General features: G+C 41.5%; 1 protein-coding gene across 1 annotated transcript in view; it reads left to right on the top strand.

Moving 5' to 3' along the window:
• ARFGEF3 (ARFGEF family member 3) overlaps window positions 1–24,355 on the top strand; it is a gene marked incomplete at its 3' end in the record, with an annotated part of 182,707 nt that overhangs the window by 132,016 nt on the left and 26,336 nt on the right. The window contains exons 20-26 of the mRNA XM_079716480.1: window positions 2,409–2,542; window positions 4,908–5,053; window positions 6,649–6,828; window positions 11,104–11,248; window positions 13,168–13,290; window positions 17,712–17,815; window positions 19,556–19,700. Of these exons, the coding sequence (XP_079572606.1) occupies window positions 2,409–2,542; window positions 4,908–5,053; window positions 6,649–6,828; window positions 11,104–11,248; window positions 13,168–13,290; window positions 17,712–17,815; window positions 19,556–19,700 (977 nt within the window). The remainder of the gene's footprint in view (window positions 1–2,408; window positions 2,543–4,907; window positions 5,054–6,648; window positions 6,829–11,103; window positions 11,249–13,167; window positions 13,291–17,711; window positions 17,816–19,555; window positions 19,701–24,355) is intronic.

The following is a 24,355-nucleotide window of genomic DNA, read 5'->3' on the forward strand; positions in this document are numbered from 1 at the left end:
TGTCCCCCAAAGAGCACCCATTGTCCGCTAGCCACACCACATGCTCCTCTTCTGCTCTCAAAATCATCCCCAGGACAACTTGATTTGTTAGCCAGTCATTGAAGCCTCTTGTCATTTTTTTCAAGTACGTCTCTGTCAGCCATCACGCTGCACACTCACAATGAACTCTTTTGTCTAGAAGCTAAGGCTGGAGGCTCGGGGGTGGGGTCAGGCAACCCGGGGCGAAGGCTCTGCACTTACTCCGTGACCACAGGCAACTTCCACAGGCCTTGCTTTCTCACCGTAGAATAGGGCCATAAAGTATCATAACTCTCACAGGCTAGACATAAGGTTAAATTAATTAGTTCACTGGAAGTAGTTAGGACAGAGCTTGGCAAATAGTAAATATTTGCTATTTTTATGATATTTTAAAATCCTGCACCCAGGAGTGTGATCTAAATTGATGCCCAGCAGTCACATTAAGATGTAGAGGGAGGAATCAACAGTAATTCCAACTGTTAGGTGATCCTCCTCCTTTAAAAAAAAAAAATGCATATTTATTAGAGAAAATGCAATCTTAAAACATTTAAGAATTTATTGCAAGACTAATATATACCATTTGTTCCCCTCGTATAATAAGGCTAAAGTCAACATTTGTCCCAGTTTGTCTTCAAAAAGGTTTTTCTTTCTGCCTGTGCAAAATTACAATAATGTACTAATATTTGTGAGCTATGTACAGATGATAATATATTGTGATCATTTGGCTACTTGTTCCTGTGGCTGCACATGAAACTAGACGAGAATGAGCCCCCTCTTTCCTGTTATCTGCTTTTCTGAATTGAGGTGGCCCTTCTTGATGTGGAAAGTGCTTTGGTCACCTTCACCTGGAGACCATCCCACTTCACTCTTCCACACTTGGCGGCTGTGCCCCAGACGACCCAGCACAGGCGCAGTGAAGTTCACATGGGAGGATGGACAGCAAGGGCGTAGAGATGTGGGAGGAGCATCACTGGCTGGGTTCAGAAGACTCGAGTTCATTCCTGGCTTTGACACCAACCAACTGCAGGGTTGGGTCTGTAAATAGTTGCACTGAGATTCAGTTTCTTCATCTACTAATTTGGTACAATAATCCCTTTTTCCTGTCTATCCAACAAGGTGGCTGTGAAAGTGTTTGGGAAGCTGGAAAGTGGTATACAGGTGTCAGATGGGATATAATATTCACCACTCTTTTCCTACTAGGAAAGAGGAAGAAGAAATGATTAATGGGATCCAGAAACCAAATGGTGTTGAAATTACAAAACACAAGAAAAATATATTTGTTTAGATAACTTGTGAATGATTAATCCACTGATTCCCATCTTAAAACTTGTGTGCCTTGTATTATCCATTCACAAGGGCTTTGTTATTCAGTTCTTATTGGAGACACTCTCCCTTACCCAGAACATGGCACCCGCTAGGGCTGCTTGCTCTTCTGGTGTCACCACGGATTTGGAGGGCAGGCATCAGGATGACCCCAGAGCAGAGGGAGGCTGGCTCGCCTCATTCTTCATGTGCCACATAAACTGGTGTTTGATCCCAACGTTCCAAGTTCCAGTGAGCCTCTGATACTCCTCTAAGCCCTGCTACCTGTGCTTACCTCCTTCCCCCTAACTCCTTCTAGAAATGTCTGTGCCCAACAGAGTGGAAAACAAAAAGAACCTGCAAAGTCCTTTATGTTAGGGAATATTCATTATTCCAGTACATACTTGAGCTTCACCACATCCAGGGCTCTGGGTGTATGAGTCAGAGGGGTAAGAATGTCAGTTCCTGCCCCTGGGGGGCTTACAGATCAAGTTTACTCTGCTTCTGAATCCTCCTCAGAGCCAAGCCCAGCATTAAACTCGACAATTGTAACCCAACAAAAGCCTTGATTAACTTGCTGAGTTTTTTCTTTAACAGAGCTTATGAAATTGAAGCTAATTGTAAGAATTCCATTCCCAGTTTTTCAGTTTCTGGGAGTGATGCTTTGCCATCTTTCAACGTCTTGCCAAATGTTTTATGAATGCCCATCTCAGCTGAGGTAGGCCATGGGGCTACAAAGATTATTTTTTTAAATATGGTCTGTGCCCTTCAGATTAGAATCTTAGAGTAGACTTGTACTCAGTAATCAGAGATATAATACATTATTATATAATACATTATTTATAATACATTTATTTATTATATAAATAATGTATTATGTATAGTACATTTATATAATACATTATATAAATGTATTACATAATACATTTATATACATTTATAATACATAATACAGATATAATACTGTACATTTCTTTACAGTGTTTACACATTTTCATTAATCACGTCTAAGAAAATTACCATAATCATTCTGCCATAAAGACTTTGCTGAATTGTTTCCAAGTAACAAGTCTTTTTGTTTCATCCAGGCTCTTTGAAGATGCTACAGATAAGTTGAACCTCATGGCTCTGGGAGGTTTTCTTTACCAGCTGAAGAAAGCATCGCAGTCCCAGCTTTTCCATTCCGTTACAGAAACGGTTGATTACTCACTGGCAATGCCAGGTAATTCTTTCCTGGCATAAACTGTGCCACGAGGTTAGCAGGAAACAGCCCAGATCTCTGATGCCAACAGCCTGCCTAAAGACTTGAACCCCCATTCCCTTCGTACACAGTCACCTTGGCTCAAGTGAAAATTTGTCATCTGATGTTGAGGCATGATCGTGGCAGATGGGGGTTGGAGGTTTGCGCGGGGTATCATTCTTTGTGAATGGAAATGTTGCTGCCACCACTGTTGCAGGTATTGCCGCTGGAGCTGGACTATGTTCGCTAAATCTTGTGCTTGTGATGTAGAAACGGTGTGGCTACTCAGGATGCAGATAGCTTCACATGAGGGTAGAAACTCCTCTCCATATCACAAAGCACATACCCACCTTAGTCCGGCCTACTTGCAGAAGCAGCTTCTAATTTCAGAAGGGCCTGGGAGAGAAAAATGGGAGGCTTGACAGAAGCCTCAGGCCACTGTCAGAACAACTGGTCTCATGGCATATCCCTTTAACAGTGGGTCAGTATTGCTGTCTTCACGGATGAGGCCAGATGAAGACCCTCTTGGAGGCCAACACGTGGAAGAGGAGGTAGAGTTGTACTGAATCACCCAAGCGACCCAAGTGGGTGGCAGGTTGCTCACAAACGCAGCTGTCCATCAGCAGCCAGGGTTGTTGTGCTATGACAGTGCGTACCTTGTCCCATGGCAGAGTCACAGAGCCGTGTGCCAGGATCTCACTGATGGCAGGTTGAAGTGCACAACCTCTGAGTTCCTTCCATCATCAGGAATTTTGATTCTTACTGCAGATCCTAATTTGAGAACCATAGTCCTTTCCCGTGAGTTTCTAATAGACTTTAAAACCTTAGCTATATAAAGCCAACCTCCCAGATCCAGCCAACTGCCAGAGCATCTCTGAGCCCAGGGACCACTTTCAAAGTCTTCTGCATGGAGAAATCAGCAGACTCTGAGCTTACAAAAAACAATGAGCAGTGAGGGTCAGGAATAGGCAGCAGACCTAGGGGGAAGAAGCATTGGCTTTGGAATCAATCAGATCCAAGTTAAAATGCTGCCTTCACTACTTACCAGCTGCGTCATTTTAGGCAAGTTGGTTCACCTTTCTGATCTTCAGTTTTCTAATCTGTACATGGCAGTAGTTACATTTACTTCTTAAGGATTGCTTTTAAAATTAAAGTGATTACAGACATAGAGAACAGACTTGTGGTTGCCAAGTGGTGGGAGAGGGATGGAGTGGGAGTTTGGGATTAGCAGATGCAAACTATTATATATAGAATGGATAAACAACAAGGTCCTACTGTATAGCACAGGGAACTATATTCAACATCCTATGATAATCCATAATGGAAAAGAATATAAAGAAGAATGTATATATGTGTATAACTCAATCACTTTGCTGTACAGCAGAAATTAACACATTGTATATCAACTATACTCAATAAAAATAAAAGTGATTAAAGACAGGAAGGGCCAACACCATGTCTGATGCAGAGTAAACAGTCAGTAAATGTCAATGATTTTTGTTACTGTCATTTTGAAGTTTATTTGATACAGCAAGACTACTTAGAAAGGCACATTTCTGGTTGGAAGAGGCTGATCGTGATCAGTATTTTGTAGGTGTATGGGAGAAGCAGGAACACATGGGCAAAAAGAGAGTGGAGGAGACTAAGGTGACAGTGGCAGAGAAGTAGCAAGAGATCCGAGTAGGCAAGGATTGGACGGAAGCAAGAGAGAGGTTAGATCGCATGTTATTGGGTGCAAAGGGGCCTGACCTGCTTGGCAAGGGCTTCAGAGGTACCATTAAGCATTGACCAAGTGGATGGTGACTGTAAAGGGTGGGGACGATAACAACAGTAACAATATAAGTGTGTGGGGCAAGTAGTCTGTGCCAGGCCCTGTGCTAAGTGCTTTATGAGCATTATCACATTTCATCCTTGAAGGAACTTTAAGAAGTAGGTACTATTATCCCCACTTTTACAATGAGAAACTGTGGATTAGAGAGGTAAACTTCTGGTCCATCGTAACCCAGCTACTACGTGATGGAGCCAGGATTTGGGCCTAGGCAGCCGATTCCCTGGCCCTTCTGCTTAACCACGACATCGTTCCTCCTTGTCAACAAGCACTGTTTGCCTGACAAGTGTAAATGTCAGGGATGCTACAGTGAACAGGAGAGGTGGGCCCTGGCTTTGTTAAGTGAATCACCTGTTCTTTCTTGAATCCAGGCTCCTGTCCTGTCTTGGCAAATTCATACCGAATAATCCCACTGATCTGATTATGGCTCTTCGATTTTCGTCCTCTCTCCATGCTTGAACAGGTCAAACTATTTCTGAGTTTTGGATTGATGACTTTCATGGTCTTACCTTCCTGTAGGAGAAGTGAAATCCACCCAAGACCGAAAGAGTGCCCTCCACCTGTTCCGCCTTGGGGACGCCATGCTGAGGATCGTGAGGAGCAAATCGAGGCCCCTGTTCCACGTGATGCGCTGCTGGAGTCTTGTGGCACCACACCTGGTGGAGGTGAGCACCTGGAAAGTGGGAAGCCCAGGGGCCTCCTGCAGCAGAGCCAGCACAGGGCTCTCCAGTCAGCATGGGACAAAGGGCACTGTGGCCACAGCAGTAAGGTTCCCATCACCTGGTTGTAAGCATCATTGTTCTCTGATTATACCTTATGGCACCTAAAGAATTGCCACAAAGGGCAGCACTGCCCTGGTATCACTCTGACCCTCTTTCTTTAAAACTATGTGACTCACCTAGACACCTCACACTGCCGTTTTCTTATACTTCATGGTCTGCTATCAACCTAAGTCTGGAGTTTCATTTTTATACATGAATATAACAATGTCTTTTGTTCCTGCCAGGCTGTCTTTTCTAATAGCTAAACATATTCTGGGCAGTGCCTTCTAAGCAGGGGAACCATAAATCCTGGTTTTCCCAACAAAATTAACTAGGGCCCCTTTGACTCTCCAAAAGAAAGCAGTCCATATGATAAATTATGTGGTAACTCCATCTAAGCATCTCAATACATGATGACTGGCTACTTCTAAGTTGATGGGGAAATTGTTGCCCTGTTTCACAGTGATAACTATTCCAAATAGTCCTTTAGCACTTACTTGGTAGAGCTATGTCATAAAATAAAGTATTTTGGGGAAATAAATTTACTAACCTGAGAACATTCTAGTAAGGAAAGGGGGTAAAAATAGTTATGGAGAAACAGTATATCAATTATGTATTATACTATAATAAACCACCCCCAAAACCTAGTGACTTAAAACAATAACTGTTTATTTAGCTCATGATTCTCTGGGTCAGAAATTCGAGCTGAGCTGTGCAACTCTTCTAGTCTGGGCCAGGCTTGGCTAATCTCAGCTGGCCTTACGTGTTCACTTGTGGTCAGCCTCTGCAAAGACTGGGGCCAGCTGGTTCATGACTGGTAAGCCTGGGCAGATGATGGTCCTCTCTATGTGGTCTCTCCTCCAGCAGACTAGCCCTGGCTCAGTCACATGGCATTCTTAGGATTCCAAAGGAAAGCAAGAGGGCAAATCCCAAATCAGAATTGCTTTTCAATTCTCTACTTACATAATATTTGCTATTGTTCCATTATTCAAAGCAAGTCACACATCCAAGCCCAGGGTCAGTGCGGGAGAGGACCGCTAAAGGACACGGATACAAAGATGTGAGCCAATTAAAGCTGTATTGGTGCAATCATCCCATATCCCTGAGGGACAAATGTCACATCTGATCTTCATATGTTTGGGGCATGGCTAACAATGAGACCATGGGTGGTTTCCAGACTAAGTGCCGGTGTCTTTAGTAAGCATGTTCTATACCACCCAAGAAAACAGTCACGTTACAGGAAAAAAGAAGAAATCATTAGAAACTCTTATTTTTCCAGAAACTTCAAAGTGAAATTGGAGATGTGTCTGATCAGTTGGTTAAATTATTTAAAATGCAATTTAGTGTGCTGTTCATTGATACTTATCCCTTGAAATCTTTTACTTTAGCAGAATTGCTGCTTCCACCTCCCTACAATAAGGTGTGTTAGGAAGACCTTCAGAAACCAGATTCTTAGTTGCTTGAAGTCCTGAGGGTGTTTGACTCTCTGAATTTTGCAGGCTGCCTGCCATAAGGAAAGACGTGTGTCTCAGAAGGCAGTTTCCTTCATCCATGATATACTGACAGAGGTTCTCACTGACTGGAATGAGCCACCTCATTTTCACTTTAATGAAGCACTCTTCCGACCTTTTGAGCGTATCATGCAGCTGGAGTTGTGTGATGAGGATGTCCAAGACCAGGTCAGTGTGTCACGGTAGCAGTGCTGCCATCATTGCCATAGTCTGCTGGCTCTTGTTGAGTGTACTGGCAGGACTGTTCTGTGAGTGCTGCACCTTTAATCTTTCCAATAAGATATGGAATCTGTGACAAGAAGAGGTTAAGCAATTTAGCTAAGGATTCGTGATTAGTGATTGGTGGAACTGGGATTTGAACCAGGCAATCTAGCTGTAATAGTCTGTACTCTCATACCTAGCCTATACCTTTAACCATTATCATATTCTCTACGGAGAGACAGATGGTAAAGAAACTAACTAGAGACTTCATATTTATCTAGCATGATGGTGGGCTAGGAACACAGACAGATTCTCTGTCTCTGAAATCTACTAAAAATGTTAAACAGGGGTTAAAAATTTTATTTTAAATGTCATGTACACACTGGCAAAAAAGTAAGGAATACTAAGATGCCCCAAACTAAGTAACAGTGGGAAGCCCAAAGAAGTAAGCAGAGCTCTGAGACTGGATTGGCCATGAGGGAATTGGCCATCGGGTGAAGCTGAATGTCTGCATTCAATCTAAAATAATTGGCTCATTAGGAAATAGAATGTCATGAATACAGAAATAAAATAATAAAAATAGATACACTGTCCCTAACTCCCCACCAGGAATCCAGATATTGGAGTTATCAGCAACTGACTTTAAAATAACTATGCTTATTTAAAAAAAAAGAAAACTATGCTTATTAAGTTCTGAACAATGTTCAGAAAGATTTAGGACAGGAGGAATTTTGGCTATAGTGGCATGAAAAAGTTAGTGAATCCTCTCCACAGAAATCAAGTATACGAAAAGAAAAAACTTGTCAAAAGCAGCCACCTCACGACTCTTGCAATTGACCAAGGGCAGACAACAAATTGAGTAGCATTTATGGTGAAAAATAGTTCTTGCCAGAACTTTGGTTAAGAACAGTGGGAGTCTGTGACCTTCTTGCTGAAGATGGAAGTTATCACTTACTCACAAGCTGTTGGCAAGAATAGTAATTTGACCAGTGTGGGGCTGACTGGGAAAATCAGCTTTTCTGTGCTAAGAGACAGACTTGGTTTGAAGAATAGGAAAAAAGACCATTGGTCTGTCAACTAAAAGTGGTGAATTCATTAGGAAATGAGCAATAGAATAATACTACAACTTTGCTAGCCTAAGGCTGCAGTGGTGAACCAGTAAGAAATGTAACGTGGGACTCTGGAAGCCAGAGATTTCATAGAAGGACTAGGTAAGTCCGTCATGAATCTCTAGCTGACTGAAATGTGGGCATATATAGGACAGACCGTACAGATCCCATCAGAAAGTAAAGGACCAGAGAGACTTAGGAACTGGCTGAACTTTGTCTATTCTCCCCAGCCTGCACACACAGATTGGTTGGCAGAGGGTGGAAGCCTTAAAGGCTCAAGCTATTTGAGCAGAATCTCTGCCTACTTCATCAAGTGACAGCTAACCTATGCAGACACGGGGACAGCACTAGGAAGTCAGGCTGAAAAATAAAAATAAAGAAATTTAGTAGAGACATTATTGGTGCCTCATGCCATGGGAAGAGTAGAGACAGATTCTACAGTGTAAGTCCAAGCAACTTAGTCAAATAAATAAATAAATAAAAGCTCAAAAATAAATCCAGCATTGCTACAATATATTATCTAAAATGTCCAATGTTCAGCAAAAAAAAAAAAAAAAAAAAAAAAAAAGATATGCAAAGAAATAAGAAACAGTGATGTATACTTGGGGGAAAAACAATAAATAGAAACTGACTTAGAGTGGAACCAGATGTTGGATTAAGCTAAAACCAGGATTATATATATCCAAAATGCAGATTTGGAGGTGGGAAGACAAGCAGACACAGGATCTAGAAGAGCTGGTGACCTCTACCAATGATAACGTCATGGTAGAAATTACACAGTATTTAGCCAAAGAAATCTGGTGCACATGGTGGGAAGAGGGTTCTGTTCATGGGGTCCTGGCTCTGGCTTGGGATGTTGGATTAGGGGACAGAGACTTTAAGCAGCTATCATAAATAGGTTCAAAGAATTAAAGGAAAATATGATGACAATGACTCAAAAATAGGGAATCTAAGTAGAGAAATGGAAACTGAAAGAATGCAAATTCTAGAGTTGAAAAGGACAATAACAAATGAAAAATCCACTAGATGGGCTTACCAACAAGATTTGAGATGGCAGAAGAAAGAATCAGTGTAAGACTGGTTTAACAGCTCAAAATTCAATTAATGTCATGTATCTTATTAGTAGAATAAAGGATTGAAACCCTATGGTCATCTTAACAGACACAGAGAAAACATTTTACAAAATCTGTCACTCACTTTAAGTAAAAAACTTTCAAGAAATGAGGAATAGAAGGGAGTTCCCTAATTGGATAAAGGGAGTATTTGAGAATCTTACATCAAACACTACACAGTGGTCAAGGACTGAATGCTTTTTCCCAATAATTAAGAGCAAGGCAAAGATTTCCATCTTTACCAGTTCTATTCAACATTATGACTTTTACTCACTGTACCAAAAAATTAAAGGCAACCAATTTTGAAAAGCAAAACTGTCTTCCTTCATAGACAACATGGTCTTATATGTAGAAAATCCTAAGGAATTTATTTTAAAAGTTACTAGAATTAATAGTGAGTTTCGGAACTTCCCTGGCAGTCCAGTGGTTAAGACTCCGCGCTTCCAATGCAGAGGGTGCAGGTTCAATCCCTGGCTGGGGAACTAGGATCCCACATGCCATGTGGCGCAGCCAAAAAAATAAATTAAAAAAAAAATAGTGAGTTTAGCAAGGTTGCCAGATACAAAAACAACATATTAAAATCAATTGAATTCCTATATTCAAGATGTAAGCTATCAAAAATTGAAATTAAGAGAACAATTCCATTCACAAGGGCATTGAAAACAAAATATTTAGGAATAAATTTAGTAAAAGACTTGAAATACCTGTACACTGAAAGCTACAAAACCTTGCTGAGAAAAAAAGAATATTCCAATAAATTATGAGATATGCTACGTTCATGGCTTGAAAGACAGTATTTTTTAAATGGCAGATTTCCACAAGTTGATATATAGATCCAGTGCAATTCCTATCAAAATATCAGCAGACTTTTTTGAAGAAATTGGGAAGATGATTCTCAAATTTATATGCAAGTTCAAAGGATCTAGAATAGAGAAAACACATTTGAAAAAGAACAACAAATTTGGAGAATTTACACTACCCGATTTTAAAACTTCAGTCATCAACCCAGTGTGGTATTGGTGTAAGGGTAGACCTATAGATCAGTGGAACTGAATAGAAAGTATAGAAATAAATTCTCACATGTATGGTCAATTTTTTTTTTTTTTTGCAGTATGTGGGCCTCTCACTGTTGTGGCCTCTCCCGATGCGGAGCACAGGCTCCAGTACACACAGGCTCAGTGGCCATGGCTCACGGGCCTAGCTGCTCCGTGGCATGTGGGATCTTCCCAGACTGGGGCACAAACCCATGTCCCCTGCATCGGCAGGCGGACTCTCAACCACTGCGCCACCAGGGAAGCCCGTATGGTCAATTTTTGACAAAGATGTCATTGCAGTTCAGTAGAGAGACAGGATATTACTTTTAGCAAATGGTGCTTGAACATATACAATAAAAATGAACTTAAACCATTCCTCTTACCATGCACAAAATATAACTCAAAATGGGCCATAGGCTTAAATAAGAGCAAAAACTATAAATGTTTCTACAAGAAAGCATAGGAGACCATCTTTGAGGCCTTGGGTTATGCAAAGATTCTTTAGAAATGACACCAACAGAATCCATAAAAAGAAAAAAATTGATGATTTGGACTTCATCAAAATTTTAAACTTTTGCTCTTCAAAAGACACCATATTAAAATAAAAGAGAAGCCCAAAGCTGTGGAAAAAAAATTTGCAAATCATGTATCTCAGGAAGGGCTTACATTTAGAATGCACAAAGAACGCTTAATAACTCAATTAAAAAAAGACAATAATGAGAAGACAAAAATCTAACTTCAAAAACACCAAAATATTTACAAATGGCTTGTGAAAAGTTTTAGCAACATTAGTCATTAGTAAAATGCAAATTAATGTGATACGGCTTATTTAGAAGACTTTTTAGTGAGTTTTTCTAGGTTCTGATTTTTATCCTTCACTAAAATTAACCCAGAAATAGGGAGCAGAGAAGCACATCATTCTTGCTAGAAATTCGCCTGCTTCTTAGAAGGAAAAGGCGTTAAATGCCACCTCCTTTGCCTCTGCAGGTCGTCACATCCATCGGTGAGCTGGTTGAAGTGTGTTCCACCCAGATCCAGTCGGGCTGGAGGCCCTTGTTCAGTGCCCTGGAAACAGTGCACAGTGGGGACAAGTCTGAGGTGAAGGAATACCTGGTCGGTGACTACTCCATGGGTAAGACTGTGTGTTGATTTCGTATCCTGAAACTTGTTTATTAGTTCTAAACCATAATTATTATAGCTCTAAGGTTTTTGAGTGTAATCTTTTTGGTGGAATCTTTAAGACTTTCTGTATACACGATCACGTCATCGTCAAAAAGAGGCAGTGTCACTTCCTCCTTTCCAATTTGGATGTATTTTATCTCTACTCTTGCCTAATTGCTCCAGCTAGGACTTCTGGTACTGTGTTGAATAGGAGTAGTGATAGTAGGAAGAATGTGTGGATGATTCTGGCTATGGAACATTAGTTCTTTATGGCAAGCTTCATGCCATCAAAAGAAGTCAGATAGGGCTTCCCTGGTGGCGCAGTGGTTAAGAATCCGCCTGCCAAGGCAGGGGACACGGGTTCGAGCCCTGGTCCGGGAAGATCCCACATGCCGTGGAGCAACTGAGCCCGTGCGCCACAACTACTGAAGCCCGCGCACCTAGAGCCCGTGCTCCACAACAAGAGAAGCCACTGCAATGAGAAGCCCGCACACCTCAGCGAAGAGTAGCCCCTGCTCGCCACAACTGGAGAAAACCCCCTCACAGCAACGGAGACCCAACACAGCCAAAAATAAATAAATTAAAAAAAAAAAAAGAAGTTGGATAATAGGGAAGACTGGCATTCAGCTGTTTTAGCAGCAGGAAATAAGCTGGTGTATCAGGAACACAAGTTCTGAATTCTGCCAGCAGACCAAGGACCCTGAGCGTTATCAGGCCCAGCTCTCAGTGACAGATTGGACAAAAGGCTGAGAGACTTCTGTTATTTCACTTATACGTATCTGTATTGAGTTCTTTCGTAAAGCCAAAAGAAAAATGTTATCCCCTCGCTAGAAAGAAGCAAAAAAGTATCCAAATAACTGGGAATTCGAATTAGGGAGATCAGGTCTGGCTGGAAATAGATGGGCAGCCATACAGCAGGCCCAGTGACCGGAGGTGTTGTGTCAGGGGTCCCCAAGACTACCCCTGCACTTAGAGACCCATCAGAAGGACTCATGGGACTCAGCATGTAGTTATGCCAAGATTTATCACATAGTTCAGATTTATTACATGGCTAACAGCCAAGATTTATTATGGCAACATAGTAAGGACAAGCCAGATCATAAGGGGAAAACACAGAATCCCTGCACAGGCTTCCCTGAACTCTCACCGCCCCATGAGGGGGTCCGACAGAGCACACTCTTCCTCCAGCAGGGAAAATGCAGCAACATGTATGACCATAGGGCAGTGTGTAGGTCTTTCTGCCCAGGGAAGCCCACTAGAGACCCAGCTAAGGGCTGGTCACTTAGGTACCCTCTGCCTAGCATATTCCAAAATCCATACTCCCTGAGAAAAGCAGGGGTTCAGATTAAACCACGTTGTTTGCACCAACCATCCAGTCACAGTGAACCATCCAGTTAACTGATGCTTGGGCATATTCAGAGAGCCCGCTTCCCAGACTCCAGCCAAGGGCCCACTGTGCAAGCAGGCCTTTCTAAGGATAGCAGCCTTAAGCCTTCTATGTTAACTCTTTTCGGCTCAGGTATGAGTAAATTAGTATATGCCATCAGGGATTTATCTAAACCTTCCCTTCCCTATAATTACGTGTGGAGGAGAATTCCAGAAGACCGCATATTTAATTGCCCTGTGTAGACCTACACATTGCCTCAGCCGTGTGTTCAGCCGGCTTCGCCCTCGTCCCTCTACCGAGCTCTCTTCGTAGCCTTCCTACAGTTCCCTCTGCAGGCAAAGCTGAGAAGGACAACATGGGAGCCAAGCCAGTTATCCAGTCAAAAGGCCCAGGCTTTTCTCCAACAGACCTTTTTGAAGGCTCTGTGGAAGGTGCTGGGAGTATGGGCAACCTGAAGGGTAGAGACTTCACTTTCTTAAAACTCTGTAATCTTTCTCCCTCAGGAAAAGGCCAGGCTCCGGTGTTTGATGTATTTGAAGCTTTTCTCAATACCGACAACATCCAGGTCTTTGCTAATGCGGCCACTAGTTACATCATGTGCCTTATGAAGTTTGTCAAAGGGCTGGGTAAGTGGAGCCCTCCCTCCTTTCCTGCCTCCTGACAGCTGGGGACCCTCTCCTGGCTGGCTCTGTGTGAACTGGCTGCAGCAAGCAAGCAAGCATCCTGGTATAGAAGCAGATGGCGCTATGCTGTGCGCTCAGAAGCACAAAACTTACCGTAAACGCAGCTTGGATTCTGTCCAGAGTTGATACTTTTCATGTGTTCATGGAATAATTTTATAGTGAAACATGTCTTCATATATTATTTTACTCCAACTTCTTTTTGAATCCTAAAATATTCAATATTATGTTCAATAATTACCCTCATGCAGGAAACTACTGTCCTCAGTGTCACAGAATTAGAAGTCTGTTAATTAGTCTATTAGCCTAATTAGAGTTTGAGTTCCCAGCTCTTAAGCAAAAATTAAGAATGCCTTCCCCCAGACCTTACTGATTACAAAACGTATTTTGAAGGTATGGAAGTCACCCTTCTTTGAGACTTCGTGTGTTTTAGGAACTACCTAGCTGATTTTATGCTTAATTTAGAAATACTTTAATGCAGTAGAGTCTTGCTACACAGCATAACCTGCTGGATCAGATGTTTGTATAACACGTGTTTATCTGGGGTGAAATGGAAGGGAGTGGCAGTTAGTTAAACCCAAAGTCTAGAAGGAACTTAAGTCTTCAAGTTTTGAGATTTTCACCCTGGTGTGCTCTGAGACCTAGAGCCTTGAGAACCTTTTAAAAAAAGAAAAGATAAGGTTCATAATATTCTTTTGTATTCTTGCAAAATAACTGACAACTTCTTTGTAAAAGAAAATAGGACACAGAGAAGCTAGGTGACTTCATTCATGTTCCCCTTATTTTGGAGCAGGAGTACAATGCAAGTTTCAAGACAGAGGCTGGAGGCCACAGGTCTGATCCACAGACCATCCTTGTTATGTTCTATTCTTACATACAGCCATTCTATGCTTCTGTATATCCTGGGAACTAGAGGGCTGAGCTGAGGGACAACCATGAAAGCCCCTCACTTATCCACTTTACATACTGGGCTTCAGAGGAAGGTTTCTTTTGAAAGAGTAAGATTTTATTCTTTTTAAACTCTGCTGTACACTAAATAGAAGCCAAACAGTTTAGTGTCTTAATCATAAGAATACCTTAAAATAATGAATCTCTGCCTTAGAAAGTAAAAAAAAATCCAGTCCTTGTTTAGAAAAAACTTTCCTCCTGTATTTCTCCTTTACTCTCTCAACTCCTACCTCACTCACAAGAGTTCTGACACCTGCTGTGTGGGTTTTGTTCCCACACCAAGCAGTTCTCTGTGATGCCAGCTGGGTATCCTATTGTCAATTCAATTCTGACCCCAACCAGTGTTAGACCAGCAGACCTCACAGGTGAAGGGCTCAGTCCTATGAGACTGCCCCCCGCCATTTCAAATGACAGTTACAAGTAGAAGGTCCCCAAGTTACCCACAACTTCTGTTTAACTTGGCTACAAATCAGAGGTTCCCATGACCCCCCATCCTTTGGATTCAGTGATTCGTTAGAACAGCTCACAGAAGTCAGGGAAATGCTTACATTTATCAGCTTATTATATAATAATAGATACGATAAAGGATACAGATAAACAGCCAGATCAAGAGATTATATAAGTTGAGGTCCAGGAGGGTCCCAAGCTCAGGAGCTTCTGCCCTCATGGAGTTGGGGTACACCCGCCTCCCAGCATGTAGATGTGTTCACCAACCCAGAAGCTCTCTGAACGCCATACTCTGGGGATTTCTTATGCAGGCTTCATCGTGTGGCCATGATCAACCATTAACTCAATTTCCAACCCCCCTCTTCTTCCTATGGCCTTTCTGGTGACCAGCCGCCATCCAGGAGCTTACCAAGCTTTGCCTCACTAGAACAAAAGACTCTATCACCCAGGAAATTCCAAGGGATTTAGGAGCTCTGCATTAGGAACTAGAATTGAAGATCACATATTAGAACAAAAAATGCCTAGCAGTCTTATCATTTAGGAAATTAGGGTTTTAGGAGCTCTGTGCCAGGAGCCAGAGGCAGAGACCAACATGTGTATTTTCCATTATTCCACAACCCTGTATTTTATTTAAGAACCATTATTATTGGTATTCTATTGTTTGCTGAACAGTCGAGGGCCTGCTATGGGGGCATGGTGACCTGTACATACTATGGGGATACACAGATGAATATAACATGCTTCCTGCCTGTGAGAGGCTCACAGCCTCTTCTGGGAAACAGACACACAAATCAATAGTCACAGTTCAGGAAGATGAATATTTTCATAGAGGCTAGAAAAAAGAAAAGAAAAAGCCATTTAAGCTGAAATGAACAAGCAGCTGAGATGGGGTGCTTGGTAGTAGGGCCATGCAGACTTCTAAGGGAAAGTGACATTTGAACTTTGCGGTGTGAGCTGCTGTAAGTTTACTCTTCTTAAAATAGGGTACATTGGAGGTACCATGAAGGAGGGATCCTGGGTGATGAGTTGGAAAGAGAGGAAGGGGCCAGGCTCTAAAGGGCCCTGCAGGCCACACCGGGAAATCGAGAATGTGCAGGGAAGGTTTTGAAGCCACAGAGTGGTGTATCACATGTGACATTAGAAACTAAACCGGCAGGCACGTGTCCCCGTGGGTAAGGACAAGAGGCTACAGGCAGAGACCAGTGTGCAGGAGTTTGGGAGAGAGCAGAGAGGATGGAGTTCAGGATATTGTAGAGATGGGATCCGGAGGGCTTGGACTGCTCTGATGTGGGGCCTAAGAGAGGGTGGAGCTGAGGTTGACCCCCCAGGTTCCTTGCCAGGACTGATGTTTCCCAGAATTAGGATATCCAAAAGGAGTGGCGGAGAGGAACAATAATGAATTCTATCTTTGGACACTGGAACATGTTGAGTTTCTATGAAATATTCAAGTGGAGATGTTAGAAATTTTCATGGTAGAAATGTTAGAAATTTGAGATCTTATCTCAGCGAGGGAGCTGGGGCCTGAAAATGGAGATGCAGAATTATCAGCGCGCACCTGAGGATATTTAAAACAGAAAGATTCCATTTTTTTCTGTGAATTATAAGGTGGAGTTACTTGTCTGTGGCTTGGGGTCAGTGGGCACATCCGAGGCCCCAGTACAGCCACGCTGGCTGTGTCCTGCCCGCCTCCAGGGGCCGCCCCGTGCACATACTTTGATGTGTGACACAGCAGCCTCCGTAAAAAAACTTGGAACACTGTGATTAACAGGATAGGAAATGGATTTATTTTTTATTCCCACTTGGTTATGTCAACATGAATTTGAACTGCTCTGTGTCTTTATGCTAAACTAATGTTAATCTAACATTGTGTGTTAGATGAATCTAAACTAGGGGTTGGCAAACTATGGCCCATAGGCCAATCCCACCCACTCAGAGTTTTTAGAAATATCTTATTGGAACACAGCCCTGGTCATTTGTCTGTGGTTGTTTTTGTGCTATAGTGACGGAGTTGAGAAGTTGCAACAAAGAGAGTGTGACCTGCAAAGCCTAAAATATTTACTGTCTGGCCCTGTATAAAAAAAATTTACCAGTCCCTGATCTAAAATATACAAATGGTTATCTTTTCTTTCTTAAGGAGAAACATGCCTCTTTGTCTCCTAAATTTTAACTAATACCTAGTAATCATGTCTGTTTACCCACAGGGAACGGTGCCAGTTGCTACGATTGTAGGCAGTTAGAAACCATCACAGTACTGCGGAATAATTTTATTAAAAGTATAGAAGTAGATTCTTACATGAGAAGAAAAATGATAATTTCCAACTACTGTGTACCTATAGACTATCTAGATGCCCTCTACAGATGTGTTAAATTTCTAGATATATACACACAAAATAGAAGTCATTTCAGTTCAATTTAGTAGTCTCCATCCCCAAACCCCAGATGTTTCGGATCTTCCCAGGGTCTTGCTTTATCATCACTGTTTAGTGCTAAGCACTGGCAACAAAGGAGGTCCTTTTCCAAACAGAGAGGGGCCTAGTGCTTCCTCTCTGCCCAGCACATGGCTGGTCTCCAGGCTCATCCTGTCATCAAAGCTTCAGAGTCACACCATCAACAGCAGGGCCCAGGGAACTGAATTAGAAAAATTGCAGTGTGTCCAGGTACAAAAAAAACACCATCCAGCCACTGAAAGTACTGTCGCAGGATATGGAAAAAGTGGTCATTGTTTAGTGAAAAGGGAAGTTACAGCACAGAATAATTTCAACAAGGTAAGATGTACAGCGTGATTCCAAATGTGTTTAACATGTACACATGTAGGGGGAAATTTGACTGAAAGGGTTGTACAATTTGGAGTAATTTTTTTTTTCCTTTTCTATGTTAGTAGGCATTTGGGGAATGCATGCTGTATGACTTAGTAGGTTTTCTGTTATAAGGGGATAAACAGTATTTGTCTCTGTCTCCCCTGCTTCCCCCAGGGGAGGTGGACTGTAAAGAAATTGGAGACTGTGTCCCAGGACCCGGAGCCACGTCCCCAGACCTGTGCCTCCCTGCCCTGGATTACCTCAGGCGCTGTTCTCAGGTATGCAGGCCCCGAAACCCACCTCAGAAGATGCTTACAAAACATGCATGGAGGTATTTTGTGGACGCCCAAGAGAAGTACTTTCTGCTGTCTCTGAGGAAATTGGGGCTTAGATCTGGAGTGTAAAGTTTTGTCCCCCCGCTTCTACAAAGGAGAGAAAGAAAGTCATGAAAATGTACTAAAACACAATTGGGTTTTGAGATCTCTGAAACTTCTCATTCATACTCCGATACATGAACTACCATAATCTCTATATCTGTGTCAGGCTAAGAGGTCACGGGAAATCCTCCTGATGGTACGAAAGTATGGACAGTGGGCTGCACACAGTGAAAAGAGACATTAAAAAAAGTAAGAGGGTCGTATGCAGTCAAGATCTAGTAAAAAAAAATCCAATGAAACATCATTTATCAGTGTGAACAGTGACCTTCCTTATGCTAAGTCCAGTGAGTCTCTGTCGTTACCGTGTCACACGCCCTTGGAACAAGATGATGCTCCCTTCTCAAAGCCCTTTCTCCCTAGGCTTCGGTGACACCCCCTCTCTGTAGCTCTTCTCCTGTCTTCTGAGGTTGTGTCGCTGGCATCCTCTTGTCTGTCTGTTCCTCACTCTCCCTTGGTGATAGCATTAAGCCCCAGGGCTTTAGAAAGGATGCACAGCCCTGATGTCCTCCTCCAGCTGCTTCCACCAGGCCCACGTGACCTGACCCCGCTCCCTTTCCCCCCTCAGCTCCTTGCCCATCACTACCGTGCTCGCCACACTCCCTTTCTGTCCCTCAAACACACCCTACTGGTTACTGCTCAGGGCTGTTGCTGTTCCCTCTGCCTGGAATTTTCTCTCCTCAGATCTCTGTATGACATGCCTTATGGTCCAGATCTCATCTGAAACATCATCTCCTCAGAGAGACCGGGGCTTAGGTATCTACCAACTCCCTGCCAGCATTCCCCACACACCTAGGTCGCTCTTTCTAGGACTGCCTGTCTCATTTTTCCTGTAACGTTTCTGTCAGAAATTTTATTTATTATTTGTGAAAGGAGTATGTCTGTAAGACGCACAGGGCAGGATTTCTGTCTGTCTCGCTCCCAGCTATTTCCCTAATTTCTGAGACAGTAGGGGCACAGCAGGCACAATTCTAATGCGTGAAGGTACAAGGCTCCTTGGGAGTCTGTGCCAGTAACAGAACCCGGCAGTCTGGGCTGTAGCAGTGAGAGCGGAGTAAAGAGCCCGATCAGCCTATTAGCTCTGCTTCTCATGCCTTCGTCGCACGCACGCTGCCCTCGGATTCCTCCATCCCCCATGTGCCCTCCCCCCACCCATTTCCTTGATGTTGAGTCAGGGGAAGGGAAATCAGAGGCTGGTATCTCATTTGCCTACAGACTCTCTTCCCAATGATCCCCATAGAACACTTTCTCTCAGGCAAAAATTCTCGACATGTTTATGGTTCCCTTCACAGGTGTATAAAAGTCTATAAAACTCGTATGCAATTAAGATGCTGAAAAGGTATCCACAGAATCTTTTCTTCTACCTTTTTGTTGCCACTGAATGCTGTTTCAGCTGCTTCATGGGATAAATGCCTCTTGTGAGCTGCCTTATGAATCCAAATCACAAGCAAATTTAAAACTTTGCTACAGTGGGAGCTTTTCTGGTTTTCTCTCCACCTTCTCTTCCGGTATATAGTTTTGTTGTCCTTTAATAGAGTGCAGCTTTTTCCAATTTATAATTGCAATTTGGTATTTTTAATTTAGTTGTTGGCCAAAATCTACAAAATGCCCTTGAAGCCAATATTCCTTAGTGGGCGACTCGCTAGCTTGCCCCGAAGACTTCAGGAGCAGTCGGCAAGCAGTGAGGATGGAATTGAGTCCGTCTTGTCTGACTTTGATGATGACACTGGTAAGTTAATTGATTGGGCCTAACCAGGTTATTTGCTATGTTTGTATTCCCAAAAGCCTAAGCCATGAATTCAGTAGTTTACAGATCATGAATGATCATCCATTTATGTTGTTATTATTTATAATTCTAACAGAACAAGCCTACCTAAAGTTTCCAAGGACTCTCCGAAAACATTTTACATCAATATCTCCAAACCAATCCTTTTTAGATGGATACCTCCATCTAAAACCAGTGTAGATTTGCAGATTCCACTAAATATAGTTTGTAACTCCGAATTCTTTTCAATTTAGCACATTGGACTGTGGTTGCATTTGGTGCATTGATAGTTAAATTGGCTGGTAATTGTCTTTAATACCTTGTAGGAAACACAATCATTGTATAATTACTTCCTGTAGGACTATCTGGTTAGAGACTGGGGAAATTAAGTCATTACTGAAGAGACAGTCTGTTTGTGACTGGTGAAGCTGAAGGCTCATTAAAAGAATAAATTTTAAAAATATGTTTCAAATTAGTTCCTGTGTAATTTCCTGTGAATTCGACTTCAATCTAGTAACTTTGGATAATTTTCAGATTGGTTCACTCATGTTCACATTTGCTGTCTTCTAATTCAGATGACCCTGTCCTGTTTCTAGACCTAAAAATGGAAATGATATCCTTAAAGAAGTCTAATATCTGAGCATAGGTGTTTCAAACCCTTGCAAAAGGACTTTCTGGGGAAGGTTTTTTAATTTGCTTTTTTGTTTGTTTTTCATTATTCGTCTGTTTTATTTTTCAGACACAAATTCACTTATGGGGGTATCTAGAAATTTTCCAGTTTTCCATAGGGATTATAAACAGTAAAACCTTACAAATTCAGATTAGTTTTCAGGAAAAAATATAGGAAAGAATAAATATCTACTGTAGAGAACAATTAAATATTGGAAATTGGCTAGATGTTGCCTAATAGAGGTTTCATTTTTAATGATTAGATAGGAATTTTTACGTAGCATCTTAAACCTCCAATCCAGACAGTTAAAAGCAGAAGCTAATGTTGCTTATCTATAATACAGTCTTTAAAACAGTTGTAAACAGTTTGTGTATGTAACAGTGAGCATTCCCTGCCCATCTGTGCAAATCGTTAATCCATTTTTTTTCTAGGCAGCCCATCTAAGGTTTCCCACAGTATAAATTCATTGAGGGCTTTAAAGTTATAATTATATATAAAACATAGCTAGATCAGAGAAAAGAATAAAAGTAAAAGCTTTAAGTTAGTGTTAAAAATTACTTCTCATCATTGATATACTTTGATATTATTCCTCTGGTTTCTGAAGGCAAATAATTGCTTTTCCATTTCCCTATGGAAATTTCAACCACATATAAAACTAGACAGAACGGTATAATGAACCTTCATGTACCCATCATCCAGCTTCAACATTTTTTTAAACATCTTTATTGGAGTATAATTGCTTTAGAGTGTTGTGTTAGTTTCCGCTGTATAACAAAGTGAATCAGCTATATGCATATGTATATCACCATATCCTCTCCCTCTTGCGTCTCCCTCCCACCCTCTCTATCCCACCCCTCTAGGTGGTTGCAAAGCACTGAGCTGATCTCCCTCTGCTGTGCAGCTGCTTGCCACTAACTATCTGTTTTACATTTGCTAGTGTATATATGTCACTGATACTCTCTCACTTGGTCCCAGCTTACCCTTCCCCCTCGCCATGTCCTCATGTCCATTCTCTACATCTGCGTCTTTATTCCTGTCCTGCCCCTAGGTTCTTCAGAAGCATTTTTTTTTTAGATTCCATATATATGTGTTAGCATATGGTATTTGTTTTTTCTCTTTCTGACTTACTTCACTCTGTATGACAGTCTCTAGGTTCATCCACCTCACTACAAATAACTCAATTTCATTTCTTTTTATGGCTGAGTAATATTCCATTGTATATATGTGCCACATCTTCTTTATCCATTCATCTGTCGATGGACACTTAGGTTGCTTTCATATCCTGGCTATTGTAAATAGTGCTGCAATGAACATTGTGGTACATGACTCTTTTTGAATTATGGTTTTCAGGGTATGTGCCATTAGTGGGATGCTGCGTCATATGAGTTCTATTTTTAGTTTTTTAAGGAGCCTCCATACTGCTTTCCATAGTGGCTGTATCAATTTACATTCCCACCAGCAGTGCAAGAGGGTTCCCTTTTCTCCACACCCTCTCCAGCATTTATTGTTTCTAGATTTTTTGATGATGGCCATTCTGACCGGTGTGAGATGGTATCTCACTGTAGTTCTGATTTGCATTTCTCTAATGATTAGTGATATTGAGCATCCTTTCATGTGTTTGCTGGCAGTCTGTATATCTTCTTTGGAGAAATGTCTATTTAGGTCTACTGGCCGTTTTTGGATTGGGTTGTTTGTTTTTTTAATATTGAGCTTCATGAGCTGCTTGTAGATTTTGGAGATTAATCCTTTGTCAGTTGCTTCGTTTGTAAATATTTTCTCCCATTCTGAGGGTTGTCTTTTCCTCTTGTTTATAGTTTCCTTTGCTGTGCAAAAGCTTTTAAGTTTCATTAGGTCCCATTTGTTTATTTTTGGTTTTATTTCCATTTCTCTAGGAGGTAGGTCAGAAAGGATCCTGCTGTGATTTATGTCATAGAGTGTTCTGCCTGTTTTCCTCTAAGAGTTTGATAGTGTCTGGCCTTACATTTAGGTCTTTAATCCATTTTGAGTGTATTTTTGTGTGTGATGTTAGGAAGTGTTCTAATTTCATTCTTTTACATGTAGCTGTCCATTTTTCCCAACACCACTTATTAAAGAGGCTGTCTTTTCTCCATTGTATACTCTTGCCTCCCTTATCAAAGGTAAGGTGACCATATGTGCATGGGTTTATCTTCGGGCTATCTATCCTGTTCCATTGATCCATATTTCTGTTTTTGTGCCAGTACCATACTGTCTTGATTACTGTAGCTTTGTAGTGTAGTCTGAAGTCAGGGAGCCTTATTCCTCCAGCTCCATTTTTCTTTCTCAAGATTGCTTTGGATATTCGGGGTCTTTTGTGTTTCCATACAAATTGTGAAATTTTTTGTTCTAGTTCTGTGAAAAATGCCAGTGGTAGTTTGATAGGGATTGCATTGAATCTGTAGATTGCTTTGAGTAGTATAGTCATTTTCACAATGTTGATTCTTCCAATCCAAGAACATGGTGTATCTCTCCATCTGTTGGTATCATCTTTAATTTCTTTCATCAGTGTCATAGTTTTCTGCATACAGGTCTTTTGTCTCATTAGGTAAGTTTATACCTAGGCATTTTATTCTTTTTGTTGCAGTGGTAAATGGGAGTGTTTCCTTAATTTCTCTTTCAGATTTTTCATCATTAGTATATAGGAATGCAAGAGATTTCTGTGCATTAATTTTGGTTCCTGCTACTCTACCAGATTCATTGATTAGCTCTAGTAGTTTTCTGGTAGCATCTTTAGGATTCTCTATGTAAAGTGTCATGTCATCTGCAAACAGTGACAGTTTTACTTCTTCTTTTCCGATTTGGATTCCTTTTATTTCCTTTTCTTCTCTGATTGCTGTGGCTAAAACTTCCAAAACTATGTTGAATAGTGGTAAGAGTGGGCAACTTTGTCTTGTTACTGATCTTGGAGGAAATGGTTTCAGTTTTTCACCATTGAGAATGATGTTGGCTGTGGGTTTGTCATATATGGCCTTTAATATGTTGACATAGGTTCCCTCTATGTCTACTTTCTGGAGAGTTTTTAATCATAAGTGGGTGTTGAATTTTGTCAGAAGCTTTTTCTGCATCTATTGAGATGATCATATAGTTTTTATTCTTCAGTTTGTTAATATGGTTTATCACATTGATTGATTTATGTATATGGAAGAATCCTTGCATCCCTGGGATAAATCCCACTTGATCATGGTGTATGATCCTTTTAATGTGCTGTTGGATTCTGTTTGCTAGTATTTTGCTGAGGATTTTTGCATCAGTGTTCACCAGAGATATCAGTGTGTAGTTTTCTTTTTTTGTGACATCTTTGTCTGGTTTTGGTATCAGGGTGATGGTGCCCTCATAGAATGAGTTTGGAAGTGTTCCTCCCTCTGCTATGTTTTGGAAGAGTTTGAGAAGGATAGCTGTTAGCTCTTCTCTAAATGTTTGATAGAATTCATCTGTGAAGCCATCTGGTCCTGGATTTTTGTTAGTTGGAAGGTTTTTTTTTGGGTGTGTGTGTGTGTGGTATACGGACCTCTCACTGTTGTGGCCTCTCCCGTTGTGGAACACAGGCTCTGGACATGCAGGCTCAGCAGCCATGGCTCATGGGCCCAGCCACTCCATGGCATGCGGGATCTTCCCAGTCTGGGACACGAACCCGTGTCCCCTGCATCGGCAGGTGGACTCTCAACCACTGTGCCACCAGGGAAGCCCTGTTGGAAGATTTTTAATCACACTTTCAATTTCAGTGCTTGTGATTGGTTTATATTTTCTATTTCTTCCTGGTTCAGTCTTGGAAGGTTGTGCTTTTCTAAGAATTTGTCCATTTCTTCCCGGTTTTCCATTTTATTGGCATATAGTTTCTTGTAGTAATTTCTCATGATCCTTTCTTTGTATTTCTGCAGTGTCAGTTGTTACCTCTCCTTTTTCATTTCTAATTCTTTTGATCTGAGTCTTC

Source organism: Hyperoodon ampullatus, assembly GCF_949752795.1.
Source record: "Hyperoodon ampullatus genome assembly, chromosome: 12".
NCBI classification, from domain to species: domain Eukaryota; kingdom Metazoa; phylum Chordata; class Mammalia; order Artiodactyla; family Ziphiidae; genus Hyperoodon; species Hyperoodon ampullatus.